Below are 17,476 nucleotides of genomic sequence, written 5' to 3'. Positions count from 1 at the left end.
TTTTTTCATCCGTTAAGGTATTCAAAGTCGGCGGTGTTTATTCACCTGCAGATTTAGTTCACTTAAACAAATCGCCATAGTAAAGGATTTTCAATAATACAGGAGCATGTACCTTATACATAGACATTCTACACTATGAAGTGGCAAGTCTGAAAATGCCGTAGATTTCGAGAAATCAATCTCATTGTGCGAATAGCCAGCGGCGCAGTTTACAACGTTGATCTTAGAATTTGAAGTTGGCGGTAAAAGCGAAACGATGAAGGGCAAAACAAGAGGTATCCTGCTTGACACATTACGATAAAAATGCATATTGCCGAGAATGAGAAGCCAGTACTATGGGTCTGGTGAAGCACTAAAGAAGGCGTAATCCAGCCGGTCAATTTGACCTAAAACACAAAACCACCCAAAACGACTTCGTGAACTTTGACTATTGGACTTTTGACAAAGGCCACGAAAAGTGTACGTGGGGTGATGAAATAGAACGATTAGTAATGTGGGCGATTGGTAGCAAAAATCTCAGATTTATGGTGTACGATGAAGCTGTAGCGACTATGTTCGCGGTTGTAGTGGAGTGAGTGGGAAAGATTGGTAGCAAAAATCTCAGATTTATGGTGTACGATGAAGCTGTAGCGACTATGTTCGCGGTTGTAGTGGAGTCGAGTGTGAAATTTCCTTGGGAGAGTAAGCTAACAAAAACGGCCGAAAAACCGAGATGTATATAAAATTTTTCACTTGATCTGGAGAACGGACCGATTGCTCACCGAAAAGGTCAAATCCATACGATAGGTTCAACAGATGAGGATGATTGCGTCCTTGAGACGGCTGAGGCCAGCTGTAGAGATTTTTCATGTTTTCAGTTATTCGATCTAGCAGGAGAGAAGGCATGGTAGAGAGTAGGGAGTAAAAAGTTGCACGTGTGCCATCAAACTGAAAGGGGAAGTGCCGTTATATTTCTTGCTTGGCATACTTCGGTTATTGGACAGCTCCGTAACGAACGTCATATTCAAGGTCATTGGGCTGGAAGGTGCAATTCTGTGGAGAGCGGGACTTTTTCACGTTCGCTAAAGGAATACGTGGTAGTCGGTGTAATATCACATATATTTCTTTCTGTCTGATTGCGGATTTCTGTGGATTCAGATCACAGGCTAGATGGAGTGGATAATTGCCAACTAGCTTCTCCAGACCAGGTGCTACTGAATTTCAAAACTTGGAAATACGCGTGAATGGGGTGAGATAAGTAGAGCAATCAGACATCAGATATAATGCACACAAGTGCATTACCATTTACCGCAATTCGGGTGGTGAAAGCAAGTGATTAAGTGAAACAAGATAAGCGTGGATTTGTGTTTTTTAGACCAGAGGTCGAGCTAGTCTGGGTTTGCTAATATATGATATTGAACTGCAGGAGATCCGGTGTAAGCACGCAGAGAAGCGGTGTGGTTAGGAAAACCAAACGTGTAGGGACTGATAAAAGTGGACTTTCGAGATGATGTACCAGTTTATTCGGAATTCATTAAGTGGGGTTTACCGTACCACAACCTAGGAGAGAATGAGAATGTAAGAGAAATGGTCAACAATCCCCGAAACACTGCTATCAGCTTCAGTTGACAAGTGGTGCATGGCAGTAAAAAGTACTTGGGCCCAGACTTGTATGCTCGTAGTGTGGGGTTAGGAATCTCGTATATATATAAATATATAACAAGTTTATTTCCCAACGTGTAAAGGATATGCGATTAAAACACAATCGGGTCGTCACAGCCCCTGAACGCGGCAGGCAAATTCACAGTCGGGAGGAAGTTACAACAAACGAGAATTGCTTATTACGTGAAAAGCTACCGCGGTTGCAGGAACCGAAAAAAGCTAGGACGGCAGGCATGAGGTACGACTAGTTCAAAGATGATGCCAGATGACAGGAACTAAACAAGCATTCAGGAAAAATAGATAATTTACATTTTATGCCTATGTGATCGCTTCAGAGAACAAGAGACAAGAACACGTGTTGCGTCTGGATGATGAAGTGGATTGGGGCGGTGCCAACACAACTAAAACCAAGGTGGTAACTCATAAACTTCTTTCGTTAATGTAGCCGCCACCTAAGTAGGACTTTTGCACATTCCAACCGGAGCGAGGACAACCAACCATAATTTTGTCATTCTCATCAAATTACCTGGCTTGATATGGTTCAGGGGCATTCGCGGTAGGATGAATCTAGGTCACATTAGATCACACGAAATGGCTCACACACGCGGAGCTTCCGAAACTAATTAATCTCCTCGCACTCATCGTTCGGGTGATCCCTAGATTGGTTTTCACCCTAACAGGGTCTTTGACCGATCATACTTCCAGACAGAACGCCGGTAATTGTACGCAGATTTTGCGATTGACCAGTTAAAATGTACCGTGTTGCGTGAATTCCGCGACCCGGTCCGATATCTTGTTCAACGCCTTCCAGTAAGATCACCAGAAGGCTGCAGCCAAAGGACCATCTGCCCTCAACATGCATTGGTCAGCTCTTCAAGCGCCCTTATTTGTCGACATTCACTTACCGGCGTCACCGCTGCTAGCCTTTCAGTCGTCACGCGAACACCGCCCTGTGCACCATACTAAATGCTTCATCCTTGTTTGTTTACCATCATCAGCGAAACCACACACGATTTCAGAAAACGTCGTCATATTGCAGGTTCTACTCAGCTCTGCGATATTTGTGGGCCCACGTCGTTCAACACTTCCGCCAACGTGTGTCTACCTACCTCAGTTCCTCCATCAATAACCCCTCCGGCTGGCTACTTGGCGGCTCTTATATTACTTACCAGAATGAGAATGTAAGAGAAATGGTCAACAATCCCCGAAACACTGCTATCAGCTTCAGTTGACAAGTGGTGCATGGCAGTAAAAAGTACTTGGGCCCAGACTTGTATGCTCGTAGTGTGGGGTTAGGAATCTCGTATATATATAAATATATAACAAGTTTATTTCCCAACGTGTAAAGGATATGCGATTAAAACACAATCGGGTCGTCACAGCCCCTGAACGCGGCAGGCAAATTCACAGTCGGGGGGAAGTTACAGCAAACGAGACTTGCTTATTACGTGAAAAGCTACCGCGGTTGCAGGAACCGAAAAAAGCTAGGACGGCAGGCATGAGGTACGACTAGTTCAAAGATGATGCCAGATGACAGGAACTAAACAAGCATTCAGGAAAAATAGATAATTTACATTTTATGCCTATGTGATCGCTTCAGAGAACAAGAGACAAGAACGTGTGTTGCGTCTGGATGATGAGGTGGATTTGGGGCGGTGCAACACAACTAAAACCAAGGTGGTAACTCATAAACTTCTTTCGTTAATGTAGCCGCCACCTAAGTAGGACTTTTGCACATTCCAACCGGAGCGAGGACAACCAACCATAATTTTGTCATTCTCATCAAATTACCTGGCTTGATATGGTTCAGGGGCATTCGCGGTAGGATGAATCTAGGTCACATTAGATCACACGAAATGGCTCACACACGCGGAGCTTCCGAAACTAATTAATCTCCTCGCACTCATCGTTCGGGTGATCCCTAGATTGGTTTTCACCCTAACAGGGTCTTTGACCGATCATACTTCCAGACAGAACGCCGGTAATTGTACGCAGATTTTGCGATTGACCAGTTAAAATGTACCGTGTTGCGTGAATTCCGCGACCCGGTCCGATATCTTGTTCAACGCCTTCCAGTAAGATCACCAGAAGGCTGCAGCCAAAGGACCATCTGCCCTCAACATGCATTGGTCAGCTCTTCAAGCGCCCTTATTTGTCGACATTCACTTACCGGCGTCACCGCTGCTAGCCTTTCAGTCGTCACGCGAACACCGCCCTGTGCACCATACTAAATGCTTCATCCTTGTTTGTTTACCATCATCAGCGAAACCACACACGATTTCAGAAAACGTCGTCATATTGCAGGTTCTACTCAGCTCTGCGATATTTGTGGGCCCACGTCGTTCAACACTTCCGCCAACGTGTGTCTACCTACCTCAGTTCCTCCATCAATAACCCCTCCGGCTGGCTACTTGGCGGCTCTTATATTACTTACCAGTATCTCCTGACAGTGGTCTAAGGATGAAACCCTTTCTTTTACCCCCATAGTCCAAATGCAGACTGTCGGTTTGTAGCTCCATTTCTACCTCAGCCGCTACACTCATAAGCAAGAAAATAAATTTCATTCAAATAACTTCAGGATAAGGAAAACACGCTTTCATTCTGCTCCTTACTGTTAAAGTGTCGTTTCTGTAATGAGACTATTAGATCGGCCGAGTTTCTCCATGACTTCACCCTCTGAACAAAGGTAACTTTGCAGTCCCAGCTTTATACGTCGATTTTCCCCTCCAACTACGACATTTTCTCATTTTCTGGAACTTACAACAGTGGTAATGAGACCATAGGTCATTTCATCTGGAGAATTTGTTAGGTCTTCTACGCTTTGGGGCACCACTGAACGTGGTTCGTCTAACGGACAGCACTTATCTCCCTTAAACATGACCTCTTGACAAGTTCCTTATTATCTCTCTCACGGGTTCACCAGCCGCGTGGCCACGTATGTAACGGCGGATATTACCGATGAAGAATGCGAGTTGTATTTAGTTTTCTTGCGTCTAAAGATAGGTGGAGTATTTATGGAACCTGTATTTTTTTACAGTCACGTAAGAGTAAATGAGTATCCACGAAAATTCAAGACGTCTGAGGATGTTCGGTTTTTAAAATAAATTTTGTATAAGTTGTTTGGTTTCTTGCTTACTAGTTTGTAACTGTTTAGTTGGTGTTTGCAGATAAAAGACATGCTTCATTGATTACCGTTTAAAAGTTGCGTGCGACAACAGATTGGATGGAGAATGAAAGTTAGAGAAACCCCTTTATTCCTCTTTTAGCCCTTGGAAATTTGGAAAAAGTAGCAGAGGATTTGTGAGCCCGAGCGAGCGCGAGCATTTTGACGATAAAAAGTAAATGAAAATAAAACAATTTTGCCGACAGCGGTCGACCTTGAAAATCCATTGATTAGCCAGAGGCATGGAAGGCTTCAGTGGGGTTGATTACATTGGGAGAGAGAAGATCAAAGAAAGTTACCGGTTTAGTTGCTGAAAAGCAAACATTTGACAGTCCACTTGGGTGTGTGGCATCCTGCTCCTAAATGGGACCGGGTGAGTAGCATCAAGTCACTGATTTTATGGACATAGAATGCTGAAACTGCAGAAAATTTTCTCGGGCATCTTCGGCTCCAGAGGAAAATTTAGTAGTCACGCCGAGAGACTCGCTTGAGCTAAAAAAAGTTCAAGAAAAACAGTTTGCTCACGCTTGCATGCATGGCCTTAGGAATGTAAGATAGCACATTTGGGGGTATGAAGGAAATACGTGGAGACATTCCGTCAGATTAATTATGCCAGTGCTATGCCATTATTGCTATAATCCACCTCAATTTCTAGGCAGCTTTTAGTGTTAATGTGTGTGAGGTGTTTGGAAAAAGAATGTGAGATTTTGGCCACCAGTCGATTTTGGGCTGGCAAGCGTTATAAAACCGGTAATCATCGGGCGGATGCCGACATCTCTGATGAACTTGGAGGACCTGGAAATGCCGGTAAGGACTAAACATGACAGTCGGAGCTTCAACAATAAAAGTGGGAACTTTGGAACTAAGAGGAAGTGAAGAAGATATGTAGGGGGCGTGGAGGCATGGACAGAATGGAGTGCGCCGATGGGAACAAAATGAGGTTTCCCCCTGGAATGGACTTGTGTCGACTGACCAGGTCAGAGAAGCGTAAAATATGTCCACTCACATTATTCCTTGAGGAGGTAATCTGGGCTTTACCAGCTGGTAGTGAATGTCTTAAGCCTATAATAAATTAGACACAGCGGATCCGACCTCCATGCAGCCAACGTCTGGCTATGAAGATCCGTAACACCACTCAGCCAACAGTGCTGCCTGTAGCCGATGTTATGCTAGGGGCCAAAGTAGAAACATATCACCAGTCATTAGATCTCCATTTTCTACGCTTTTTATCAAACCCGCTTGGTTTTCGCCACGATTCAATTGTTTTGGGATACTGATTTCTTTCACACTACCATAGCTCGTTCACTCACCGCTAATTTCTCCTGCGATTAACAAGCGCATAGGACCCGCGGTGCGTGTGGATCATGACACAGTGCATGACGCACATGTGTTAAGCGGCCTAGCACGACTTTATAAGCAAATTCAGAGAAAAGTCCAGTCTACCATATCTAGACACATACGCCTTTCCGAAAAAAAAACGTTTTTCTACCATGTTCTGCAGTACGGTGTGCACCTGTCATACCATTTCGATCAGCTTAGGTAAGATATTGTGAGGTTCCAATCCGCAAATTCTTGAGCTTGCGCACGAACGCAAGTGAATTTGGCATTCTAAGTACGGAAGAACTGGACGCACATGCCTTTCTTTCAGGTAGCTCAAAAACGCTCATGTAAGTTACATGCAGTTTATTCGGCAGACCTGGCTGTCGAAACGACATGGTGGGCGCCTCGCAAACTTAGTTGTAAATGTTGGGCTCACGCCTGTTAGCTAAAGCTTTTCTTGGCCCTAAGTTCACAGAGTTCTTTCATCGTAAAACATTTCTTCAAGAACAGCTGGCACAAAAAGTCCACACCCATGAGACAAGATCTGGCGGTCACTCCTTCTGTGATCCACACATAATCTCCACAAACAAGCAGGCCATTTTCGCTCCTTCTTTTCCGGGTTTTTCAGTTGTCGACCATGTGAATCAATTCAATACTAGGAGTATGGTTCCAATGAAACATTGCACAAGGGTGGCATGTATGCCGCTGCATAGCGACACAATGTGGCTTCCAAGGCTCTCGCGAGACGTCACATACTGCTTTCGGAGTCAGCAGATATGAGTGCCGAAATTATCATGCTGTCGAACTTTTGAAGCAACAAACCGACGTCGCTGATATTGACCACTAAGTGGAACGCAAGCCAGCTCCTGGACAGTCAATGTTGTGTGCGTACAATAAACAAACTCAACTAGTGTATGTTCAAATCACAACTTTATGGATGGACGCATGCCTTACTCGCGCAAACTATGGTGAAGCTATGGCCGTCAGTTGTGGAACCCGAATCCAACGCGCCGGATAAGCTCTGTCGTGGTTAGAATTGAATTTAACCAATCAGCTTGAAGTCTATGCGAAGAAAACGGACAAATGAAGGGTGAATGGAGTTCATTCAAAAACGGACTAGGTGTAACAAGCGCCACTGAAATGAACATGTCAAAGCAGGGGGAAAATTGAGTTCAGGCTGAGCTAACCCATGCAGCAATGAAATTTCATTTATAGTTGGCTCCGATGCTTATCTCTAGAGATGTAGACTATTAGTACTTGATACAGTTTATGTAAAGAAGTTAACACCGCCGCATATCCTGCCTATAAGATCCACACGAATCCCGGTGGAACGTAACGGCTTTTACTGCCGTAGTTTTTTCCGTCACTTACAGGATTTCAGTCAGCAGTGGCTTGCTTTGGTAGACGGTGGTCGGGCGTTTGAAGAACAATTTGATTCCGTGCCTCATCTCACACATGCAAAATGACTGCGGCAGGTGACCTTGAAAAGTAACTCACTCAAACAGGATGCCATCAGCAACATATCACTCAATTGTGGAGCCAAAATAGATTGGCTTTCTACAGAAAACTTTTACGTATGAAAACCCAGTTTCGGGAAACTAATTTAGCTTTGCTGCTAGTGATCGTCCTTTGTGCTGCGGTTGTGTAGCCATGCACGAAACCGATGCGGAGGCATTTAAATTCTGGTTATTTCAATGACAGTTTATTCGGTGTTGAGTGACTTTTTTGTAGAATGTTGCGTCGGACGTGGGCTGTGCGGAAAATGTGAAGAATCAGAAGCAGCCCAAAATATTGAGTGGATTATGTTGTTTCCTTGGGTTAGCTTCACGTTCCGGCGGGTCTACCTTGAAGTCCACAGACAGAGATGTACCATTAAGTGTTCTTTTGGCGCAAGAAGAAAGAATAGGGTGTTCTGTTGGCTTCATTTGTTTTACAAATCAACTTATCGCAGCATGCCCAGAGGTGTTGGGATAGAAGCCATTTTAAGCTAAATACAGTTAACCCAAACCTCGCATTCATGTTTGTTCTATAAGGAGGCTATAAGGAGATCTCAGCTTTCCCCAGGTAGATTTAGTAGGCTACTACCATCAAAGTCTTATAGTCCCTGTTAGTGCACATGGACATCAGCCACTAATTTTTTGGATTTTCTCATCAAGTTACGCACTATCCGCTCTTTCTTACTGGAAGTATGTTGATAAATTTGTGCGGTAATTATTGGTTATCCGCCTACCCAATTTTCAAAGTCTTGAGGGATGGTCTTAACCAGTAGCGCCCAAATAAAAGTNAGTCCCTGTTAGTGCACATGGACATCAGCCACTAATTTTTTGGATTTTCTCATCAAGTTACGCACTATCCGCTCTTCCTTACTGGAAGTATGTTGATAAATTTGTGCGGTAATTATTGGTTATCCGCCTACCCAATTTTCAAAGTCTTGAGGGATGGTCTTAACCAGTAGCGCCCAAATAAAAGTGTTTCTCGGACTTCAAAATAAACTTTCTTTAACTAAGATAGTACAGTACACAATTAGTACAACTACTGTGCTTTTATTGTCCAGAGGGACAAATGAGCGAATTTCCTGCCTAGGTTTTTGCACTGACAAGATGAGTAATGAGGTTAGCAAAATGTGCTAATCTTTCATCTTCGGTGACGATTCACCAGATTAATTGCGTTATGAAAGTAGAACCGCCTCGACTTTTGGAGGAATTCAACTGATATTCTTGCCTCATTTACTTCATGCTATTAATAATGTTATCAGTAGTGTGTATCAATTGGTGAGGTGTACTGGCTCTCCGCTTTTACTATTCGCACTGACCGACGCAACGGAAGAAAATTATAGGGACCCTGAAAGAGTATTGATTTGTCCATCATTCAGAGGACAGAATACGACACCTCTGCTATACATGAATACTAACCCAAATTAACTGTTTTCTGTTTTCTCTTGAGTTCTAATAATGTTATCAGTAGTGTGTATCAATTGGTGAGGTGTACTGGCTCTCCGCTTTTACTATTCGCACTGACCGACGCAACGGAAGAAAATTATAGGGACCCTGAAAGAGTATTGATTTGTCCATCATTCAGAGGACAGAATACGACACCTCTGCTATACATGAATACTAACCCAAATTAACTGTTTTCTGTTTTCTTCTTGAGTTCACTACATAAAGCCAATCTCTGGTCAACGTTAAACTGTAGTGAAACCAGCTCTACATGTTTTTATTTTGTAGGCAAGTTCGATCGGTGAGTAAGTTGTTACAACTCAAACGCCAACTTTACAACATAAGCACTGTTAGTGGCTATATAACAGAAATAGATCATGGTGAAATTAGTGAGGGCATGGAGGCAGCGCACCGGCCAGCGAGTCCAGTGTAATCATACACCGATAATGTGAAGAATCGATAGAAATATTGTGCATTTCGGTTATATTAGGTATGCTGGGACTGTGCATGAAGGTGGAGCAAAGATATTCCAAAACAGATGCCGTGGGATCACAAGATAGTTACGGTCGATTCGGCCGCAACTCACACCAATAAATTCGGTTGTCTTATCTAAGGAAATACAGCAAAATACCTGATTCATCGATATAGCTAGCTGATCGGAGGAAAATACAATAAAAATGCGGCTTTTTCCTCATAACTCAACACGAGAAGACACCGAAGCTTACTTTAGCTGGATTTTGGGAATGAAAGCAATCCAGTTAAATATGCTACACATGCAGTGTTATCGCAAACAGTGCAGACGAATATAAGACAAGACGAGAAAAGGGAACCAGGTGAATGGTCAGGGCTGTAACTTCCAAGTGACTGAATGCAATAGCACTTTGCTCATTTTGTCATTGTACTTGATGAGGTGCCAGCGACTTGGAAAATATCAACTGGCAATGGCAAAATCAAGTATCATCTGATTTTAATGATAACTAATCTGCAAGACGTCCATCTCAATTCGTGCATAATGTGGGGGTCGTGTGGCAGTCCAAGTTAGTAAAGGGTAGCTGAAAGTGTAGATGTACAATTTAAACAGTTCTGAGGTTGTTTATTCGCGTGACAACTTATTACTTTTTTTATTTTATTCATCTACCCACCGAGCCTAATGACTCTGAGATTGATGAAGATGCATTAAAAGACGAAATAATAACTTTCGTTAAATAGGCCAAGATTTGACAAGATTTGTCAAGAGGTAAAAGGCAAGCAACCCACACATTCCAAAAGTGTGCATTACAACACGAAAACCGGATTGACTGACAGGGCTACTCTATGACTTTTGACACCTGGATGTTCCTTTTGAACTTCATTTCAGAGAGCACAGATTTAGATTAGAAGCAGGTGGCGAAAGTTGCAAGAATCATGATAGGCTGATACTCAACATCGGTTCGTGCGGTAAGCGTTAATGATGACACAACAAAAAGAATGATAGAGCACTGAAATCCCTAGAAGCGCATGTGGTTACACAGTGGGAATCGCGAGTAACAAAGCTGGCGGAGTAACAGGGATTCCATGTACGGTTTCAGCAGTATTACGCGTAAGGCAGTTTCTCCATTGGAGAGATTGGTCAGAACTTTATCGCTTACCATTGATTACACTGAAAAATCAGATTTTTACCGTTGCAGATATGTACCACTACCTGTGTTGTGACGGTAGGCGGGAAAATCAAGACTTAAAAATCCGGTACTTATCTGGGGATTGTGACATTTTGAAGTGAGGAAACTAACAGCATTCGTCATAATAAAAAGCTTATTCCGGCCGTTGCGAAACGAGGTACCTTGGAATGAACTATACTTATTAACCACCGAAAAAAATCTGCATAAAAATGCCGAAATTTCAGGTATACGTTTAGCTTTGGATCATGTGAGCCCACTTTTTCAATTTAGCCGTCCTTGTCTTCTGTTAGAAGCACGCCCCCATTTCAGACTGAACGAAGGATGGAAGATTTCCACGTGAGTATATCGTTCACATGTGACACTCTTTCAGTGCGTAGCCGCTGTGCAAATCAATGCAAGCACGATTGCTGAAGTACTATCATAATCCCAAAAATTGGCCTGAAAACAATCGAAAGGTCAACACTGAACTCGAACCACAGTACTTCGGTGATCGGATCCGCGCCTTAACCACGAAACTGTACACAGCCGTAGAACAGCATCTAAACTCAAAAACTATGACGTCTTTATTTTCATTATGTTTCCAATAGGTTCAAGAAAAATTCCCTGATCGGTGTAAGCAACTCCCACACTAGATGAAATGTACACAGAATGGTATTTTCTACGTCACCCAACAGTCTCATTAAAGCATGAACGGGACTTTTGGTCCATCCCTCAGCTCAAGCTGATCGCAAGTTTTTGCACTTAATACATCAGTAAATTCATACCATCTGTTTTCAACATGTGGACTACCTCCAACAATCTCGAATGTCAAACTATCATACCTGTGCGAGTGTGCTATATCAATCAATCAATCAATCAATCAATCAATCAATCAATCAATCAATCAATCAATCAATCAATCAATCAATCAATCAATCAATCAATCAATCAATCAATCAATCAATCAATCAATCAATCAATCAATCAATTCAATCAATCAATCAATGATTGATCGCACAAACATCGGAGAAGTTGTCGACCGTCAGTTTGCACCTACACAACCTTCATGATAACAGCCGTTTTCGTCCTGAACTAGGGCTGCCTCATGCTGCTGCATACAAGTGTATATAATATACCAACGACTTATGAGTGGTGATGGAGGCCCTTCTTTTTAGTAGTAGCCCTTATTCCATGCTATCAACTGAACGGACCTAATAGAAGGCTGTAAAATATCAGGACCTAGCGCGCTTGATATTCACCTGTTAGTTTTTGTTCAATATCAGTTAAAACACCATGAAGAACCGAGCGTAAAAGGCATCCCAGGAGTCCTTCTGTCAGGTAATTAAGATTTCAGTACAGTTGTTCCCCTTTTAATTTGTGGTGACCTGCTACCATTTCCGAAGTGATGAACAAGAGGTCGGTCACTCACTAAAGCTGACGATTTACACTAACTCATTACAAGGTATGATAAAAATGTATATATTTTTTATAATTTCACTTTCACAAAAGGCACAAAATTTCCACAGCAAAGTCGGCGCTCGTGGATGCAAGAGTGTTGAGAAGTGAGGAGGTCTGGCGAAGTAAGTTACACACGTGTGGGTGCGTTTTCTCAAAGACCAACGGAAACTGAATGTCATATCTGCCGATATTGAGCATGTACGAAAACTCTGCTTAAAACCTGATTGGAATGGTTAGTGAGTGCCGGAAAGTCCCAGTTATCGTCCAGCCGTTAGAAATTTGCATCCCAGCCTGAAAGTTCGTCAGGAGGTTCCCCTTTATCTTCCGGACATTTGTCAAAGTTCCGTAAATCTTGTTGTGAATCAACCTGGAAAACATGCGCATTGGGATTATGCAGTAAGATTAATCACAAGTCACTCCTAAAGCGCAGATATCGTGATAGGAATAAGGTGGAAATTCCTAGGCGCAGTGTTGTAGGATTTTTTAAGGTTGCATGGATTGACTAAGATATAAGTGATCAGAGTATAGGTTCAACCACACAAGAACTGTCTCGACTATGGAGCTGCATGGGTGGGCGGGTAAGATCATCAGGTGATTTTGGAAGGAACATTTGGATAAACGCTAACTGATAAAGGTTGGTCGGCTAGTGGGTAAACCCGAAATGAAAGCTTGCATCCTCCAGTCAAACTTTCATTTAATAAATCCGACCTAAGTTTACTTGGTGAGTTACAATTCATCGCGTGATTGATTTGCTTGCAGTTGGGTTACACTCACCCAAGTAACGTTTGGTTACATTCCAATCCCGTGGTTGGGTAATTGTGGGGTCAACCATGAGATTTCATTATTGGTCAGAAAAAAAACTATCAGCAATATACCATAACCTCAGAAGGAGAAAAATCCCACAAGATGAGTGAAGATTCCTTTTGAGAAGTTTTCACTTGGGATGTTGGTCAATACATCATCACGTGATGTGGTTCCCGTGGTTAAAGGCTGGATGGTGGTGTGTCCTCTCTGAATGACAGTTGGTCACACTGCTGATTGACCGCTGGTGGCTAAAAGGTTGAGCATTCAAACTACCAGCTGTGGGGTCACAGGTTCAATACTCTCTGTGGCCTCCTGAGATGCGGACTGATGATTCCATTCTGAGCTCATTGAATCTGCTTTTCTAGGCCGAATTACAGCAGACGCACGCCAGCTAAAAAGATGTTATGTAGTGGTGTGCTGGTGACACAGTTTTGCAAACATTTTCAGCCTACAAGAAGGTTCGACGCCAAGTTCAACTGATAGTCCTACTATCGACAAGTACACTGATATCATTGGTTACGTGGTGACGGAAGCTGAACTAACGGACAACGAGCGACAACAAAGTGGTGGAGTATTTGTTGAACGGTACGCTCTTGACGCTTGAAACCATGGGTTGGATCCTGAGGAGATACTGGACTTAGGAACCGTAGAAATTGACAGATTTTATCGTTAAAGGTTGCAAGCATTAACTCCATCTTTCCGGATGACTGCCGTGAGAGCCTTGCTTTGACAGTACATCATAAGAAGTCGATGGGCCGCGCCTCTGTTTCATTGAGTACCAACGGACTACAATCGAAACTAGTACTGATCGTGTTCCATGGACTTTACTATAAACTAGACGTTGATCTTCATTTGCTCAATAAGTCTCCGTAAAAATTGATAAACGATAATAAGGAAGCTGACAACTTGGACTTTTACATTGCACACCACTAACAAGGTGGTACACGTACGATTTCGACGAAATTTAGTGCGAAAGACATCTTTTAAGACTTGTACAAAAAAATGGAAGTCTGAGAACATACCAGACAGTTCTGAAGCACGAGTATCAGTTTGAATGTCCGCCTGCACCATAACTCTGCTCCGAAATATCACCGCCTAAACGGTCAAGTATCACCATTTTACTTGGAATGAAACTGGACCCACGCCAACTGCACTCAACGGCCTACCACTCTCAGACTGGCGGGAAGTGAAGTGCAGTGCTTGTGGTTTGTGTCAAATATAGATCAAAGCCTCGATTCATTTTAACTTGGAACTTTATTTAAAGTTAGTGAAACGATATTACGTGACGCCGATACTCTTCTTGAAGTGACTTATTTGTCTTCATTTTCACAGGACAAGGTTACTGAAGGATCTTCAGCGGTTCACTATGCTACTTGAAGACATGGCGAAGTTCTGAATATAATCTCAGCCAACGTATTAGGCAGCCATTTCGTGGAACATTCATCCGAAGCATGTTACAAAAGAGTTTCAGCAGAAAAAAGCACTTGGGCCAAACAGCTGTCTTACCATCCTCATCAATACGTTTCTTTTAAGCGAATAAGCGCATAATGTTTATGTCTGTATCAATGGCCAGGAGAACTAGGCTAACTACTCGCTTTCTTGAAGAATTTATCATCATACTCATCAATCCGGTGGTGAATGTCATGACCACAACAAAGTTGGTCCGTAAGGGTAACTTTCTATTTGAGGGGAGCAAGCTGCACTAAGCCACTTTAAGTGGATACGGACTACATGATGATCTAATCTAATCGTCGACAATATAGCCAAGTACAACATAAATACAACAGATAATTTGTAGTTATGCAAACAGTAGAAGTGTTTGCGCGGATTGACTGGATTTTAGAAAAGTCGGTTTGGAGAACTGGCAAAGTTTGTCAATAATTTATATCCGCTTTCTGATGAAGGAAGGTAGAAATGTAAAATCGAAAAAGAGCTTTCTAAGAACCGGACTTTTGGCTGTTTCTAATCTACTTCATAGAACAATTTTCGAACTCAAAGAGACGGTCTTTGCTAGGGTGGGATTCTCAGAGTCTGGGGCAACGTAAGCGACTGAGCTGTAAAACTTACTTGTCTCCGGTAAGGAGGTTCAAGGACACGTTTCTGAAGGCCTTTCCAATCAAAACCCTCAAACCAGACGTGCTTCTCCACTTCTCGTATGCCTCCCTTTCCGTAACCAAAACGTTCCACTGAAGAGTCTCTGAGACCAAATGATAACAGGAAGAATAGCTCTTTAGTGATGGATGATTCTGAAACCTGCTTGCTTCAAATCCAAATGAGTCCTAAAATACAACGGAAAATTACGCCAAACAACTAAACTGACAATCTGACTAGAAATATTTGTTTCTCGAAGCCAACGAAAGACAACGGGCCTAAGAATCCTTATATCCCATGGTGGATGCTCGATTTTTTACGAAAAAAATGAAATACGTTCTGGCGCACGTCATTCACGAGCATATATTAACCTGGTTGAAATCCGCTTGGTTTGTTGTTTGATAATCACCTGTCCGATATTCCGGTTAACATTCCGAACTGGATGATATATTCCTCAAGCATGAAAGATTCGAGTTCAAATAAACAGATGTTCAATTGATCTTGTATCTTACCGAGAGGAAGCACTGTTTTTGATGAGAACTGTAGCAGTCCAGCGTGAAACTCTTGAGTTCCATTGTGCTCAGGATTAATCATTCTCGACTTATCGCTTACAGAGATTTGTTCGCAAGTTCCGAGACTACAATGTTTCCTCAGTGGGAAGATTCAGCAGAGTTTTGGTGGACAGTATTTTTTTTACTAATGGCAATCCATTTACTCAGTTAATAGTTTTGGTGCAATAAAGCCAAATTTGTACTTTCCTTTTCTCAAACAGACTACTCTCCAATAAGGGAGAACCAGTCAGTAGTCTTTCCTGCCCCGTTGAGAAGAGACTTCTGTTATACTAAAAAACTTTAGGGTGTTAAAAAATCTCGAAGTGAAGTGTAATCATAACTACTGTGCAACTAAATTTGGTACACACATCTCGCACCATCCTTCAAATAGAGGACTCACCTGCACAACTTCCTGATTAAATTTTGTGCGTTTCCTGTAACTTTTGGTGGGAAGCCAACGGCATCCAAACCTTTCAAAATCAGGTTGTACGTCCTCATTGCATCGGGAGAATCAAATGGAGGTCTAAAAGTAAAAATGAAATTTAAACTCAACCCGATTAGTGTTACCCGGTCAGATCAAATTCTGCAACTAGTGACTGGACATTGAAATATCATATCCAGATTTCGGACTTGAGGGCCATGTCAGTCTACAGCAGTCAGTGGTGGTCATGTGATAATGGGTTTCATGTTTGAATGACGTTTTATCCGGTTTCTGATCGTGTGTATTCCGTGACCTCATTACAAGCGATTTGTATCGGCCTGATAACGTTGGTCATTCCGTACCTTTAAGCATCGGCACATAAATGAACCCTTCATATACATCAACCGGAAAAATCCCAAAGCACTTCACTGTGCGCTAAAATTATTTGTTAAAACTAGTCGATTTTATACCTTCAGATCCTAAGTTGAACGTTTGCGTTGTGGCGTTGCATGAATGAGTAATGCACCAAGTTAATTTTAAAACGATTTCCAAGGCCAACTCCGAGACTACCAGACGATGCAAATTATCTCATCTAAAAGGCACGTTGCTCAGCAACACGCATTTCTCCGGAGCGACCAGCTGAAGTTTTACATATAGGAATAAGGAACATCTTAATTAGTCTAATTTTTTCAGTGTGCACCCTTTCGGCGTCGAAAGATGAAATTCGAAGGTGGATTATAGAAAGACATTTCTGTAGGAGATGCGCCTTTTTAGCCGTCTGACCACTGGTGTTCAGTTTAAGCACGTCCAAGTGGGTCACACACTAATTGGAGCAACAACATTGGTTAACATTGGTTACCTTATGACTTGGTCCGGACGACCAAGTACATTATAGGATGCCAAGTAGGCAAGCCCTCCTGAGGATGCTGTTGTGATTGGAAGCACACAGAAATCCATAAGCAGAATACCGCAAAACTTTTGTGAGAGCTGAATTGTTTTGGATACTTAGTACCATTTGGGACAACCAGACCGATAGGGTAAAACATCAGACTAAATTTGCCAGGTTAAAATTTTCAGTCGTAATTTATACTGCATGAGTGACTTGTGCCATCAGGACGTGTTACTCTGAGGATAGATATTTACGAGCCGAATACGTCTGATGCACGGGCAACTACTAATCTTTTAATGCCATCTAATTCGAAGGCTGAAAATTCGCCTTCATAATAAATACTTTGCAAAAGCCTATAATGTGAAAAGTGGTTGCAGACTGGCATGAAACTTGAATAACTGGGACATGTTGGCATACTGAATTATCGACTACAAGGAAAGTTATGACTAAAGAACGCAAACAAATCCTCTGCGAAATCTGTTGTAGACTTTTCTACAGCTTGTAGTTTCACCAGTTATAAAATGTGAAGGTCAATCTGGCTAGAGGCGAGGAACCACATCCATTT

At 42.4% G+C, this 17,476-nt stretch overlaps 2 protein-coding genes across 2 annotated transcripts in view; one reads left to right on the top strand and one right to left on the bottom strand.

Annotated features, from left to right (window-relative positions):
• Positions 1–2,607: 2,607 nt before the first annotated feature.
• Positions 2,608–17,476, top strand: part of T265_08732 (hypothetical protein) — a gene marked incomplete at both ends in the record, with an annotated part of 83,095 nt that continues 68,226 nt past the window's right edge. The window contains 2 exons of the mRNA XM_009174617.1: positions 2,608–2,822; positions 13,407–13,544. Of these exons, the coding sequence (XP_009172881.1) occupies positions 2,608–2,822; positions 13,407–13,544 (353 nt within the window). The remainder of the gene's footprint in view (positions 2,823–13,406; positions 13,545–17,476) is intronic.
• The window catches only part of T265_08731 (hypothetical protein), a gene marked incomplete at both ends in the record, with an annotated part of 59,661 nt that continues 54,352 nt past the window's right edge, over positions 12,168–17,476 (bottom strand). Inside the window, 3 exons of the mRNA XM_009174616.1 lie at positions 12,168–12,522; positions 15,027–15,156; positions 16,002–16,124. Coding sequence (XP_009172880.1) covers positions 12,427–12,522; positions 15,027–15,156; positions 16,002–16,124 — 349 coding nt within the window. The remainder of the gene's footprint in view (positions 12,523–15,026; positions 15,157–16,001; positions 16,125–17,476) is intronic.

This window comes from Opisthorchis viverrini (genome assembly GCF_000715545.1).
Source record: "Opisthorchis viverrini unplaced genomic scaffold opera_v5_238, whole genome shotgun sequence".
Classification (NCBI taxonomy): Eukaryota; Metazoa; Platyhelminthes; class Trematoda; order Opisthorchiida; family Opisthorchiidae; genus Opisthorchis; species Opisthorchis viverrini.
This window is presented reverse-complemented; position numbering and strand designations above follow the sequence as displayed.